Genomic DNA, 1782 nt, shown 5'->3' with positions numbered 1-1782 from the left:
AAAATTTAATTTATAAAATTGTCTTTTAAATTACTCTATTTCAATGACACATCTAATTAAATGGTATTATTTCAATTTTCAACTTATCAACAATTGAATTAATATTTTTGTTTATTTTATCTACATTCTTTTCACTGGTTTTAAAATCTGATATACCTATTTTCAGATAAATATAGATAAAGTATACTAAAAGATATTATAATTATTTATTATTTCATTTAAAAAAATAATTATATAATTATATTATAATTATTATTAAATTATTATTATGTTAAGCTAACCTCAACTCATCTGATTGAGTGAAACTCCCATAGCCGACCCATTCAAAACCTAACCACAGGTTGAAGAAACAATTGTTTATTAATAAATACAAGCAAGTATATAAACAAACACACAAGTCTTCATTTGTTGCATTCTTCTGCGGTATCCTAAGTTCATCCAACAAAGGTTTAACTTTTTCCCTAAAAGGCCGAGTTATTCTGCTTTCCTTCCATTCTCCTTATTGGTTTCGTTTCATGGCTTCCAAAAGGATTCTGAAGGAGCTCAATGATCTTCAGAACGACCCTCCCACATCATCTAGTGCAGGTCCATTGGCAGAGGATATTTTCCACTGGCAAGCTACAATTATGGGGCCTCCAGATAGTCCATATTCAGGTGGTGTTTTTTTGGTCACTATTCACTTCCCTCGAGATTATCCATTCAAGCCCCCAAAGGTTGCATTCCACACAAAAGTTTACCATCCTAATATCAATAGCAATGGTAGTATCTGCCTTGACATTCTGAAGGAACAATGGAGTCCTGCATTGACAATATCCAAGGTTTTACTTTCAATATGTTCTTTATTGACCGACCCAAACCCAGATGATCCTCTTGTACCTGAGATTGCTCACATGTATAAGACTGATAAGGCAAAGTATGAAGCAACTGCAAGAAACTGGACTCAAATGTATGCAATGGGTTAGTAATGATAGAAGGAACATCCTAGCTATGAAACCTAGCTGGATGGTTTTTCTTCGAGGCTATGTTTACTGAGCTTGGTTTTTTCCAATCTACAATCCTAGGGAATGATGGTAAACTATCAGTTGCTCTTTAATTGTTTTTTCCAAACTTGCTTGGAGTGGCCACCTTAAAATGTGTTTCTTTTGGACAAGTAGTAGGCATTACATTCTTTTTCTGGAATTGAATCTACATTCGTAGGGAATGATGGTAAACTATCAGTTGCTATTTAATTGCTTCCAAATTATTAAAAGGTGTCCATAATTGGCAATTTCTAACTTTATGTGTTGGAAGTAACTGCTATACAGTTCAATTTTTATTATATATATATAAAAATTATTACGATTATTTATTATATCTTTATATTATTATTATAATATTAAATTAAGGAAAATAACTATTAGTATGATGGAGATAGTTAAAATAAATAAATGATCAATTAAATTCTTTATCTTATTTTTTTGTTGCAATCATTTATTTATAAATTGTTTTCCTATTTTCTCTAAAATATTCTATTTCCTTCATTGAACATCATCTTATACAAATAAAACTATGGACAAATAATTTGTAAATGTATAATAATCCATCTTATTATATTTTTTGAAGTAAGAACAAAACAAAAGAATCATCTTTTTTTTTTGTTTTTTTATTGGGAAAAGGCCGAAGGCAGACAATTTTATTAAATTATAAACAATATTACAATTTCCACTCAGCTGGGACATTAAGTCTAGTTACGTCATGAAACTAAAACTCTAAAACATTTACAATTACATCATTTCCATTTTG

The 1782-nt window shown here is 29.7% G+C and overlaps 1 protein-coding gene across 1 annotated transcript; it reads left to right on the top strand.

The window, feature by feature from the left end:
• Positions 1-515: 515 nt before the first annotated feature.
• On the top strand, positions 516-1000 carry LOC131076621 (ubiquitin-conjugating enzyme E2 8-like). Its single transcript, XM_058013908.2, has one exon. The coding sequence runs from the start codon at positions 516-518 to the stop codon at positions 960-962; it is 447 nt and encodes a 148-aa protein (XP_057869891.2). The 3' UTR covers positions 963-1000.
• Positions 1001-1782: the final 782 nt, after the last annotated feature.

Source organism: Cryptomeria japonica, chromosome 10, assembly GCF_030272615.1.
Source record: "Cryptomeria japonica chromosome 10, Sugi_1.0, whole genome shotgun sequence".
Lineage (NCBI taxonomy): Eukaryota > Viridiplantae > Streptophyta > Pinopsida > Cupressales > Cupressaceae > Cryptomeria > Cryptomeria japonica.
This window is presented reverse-complemented; position numbering and strand designations above follow the sequence as displayed.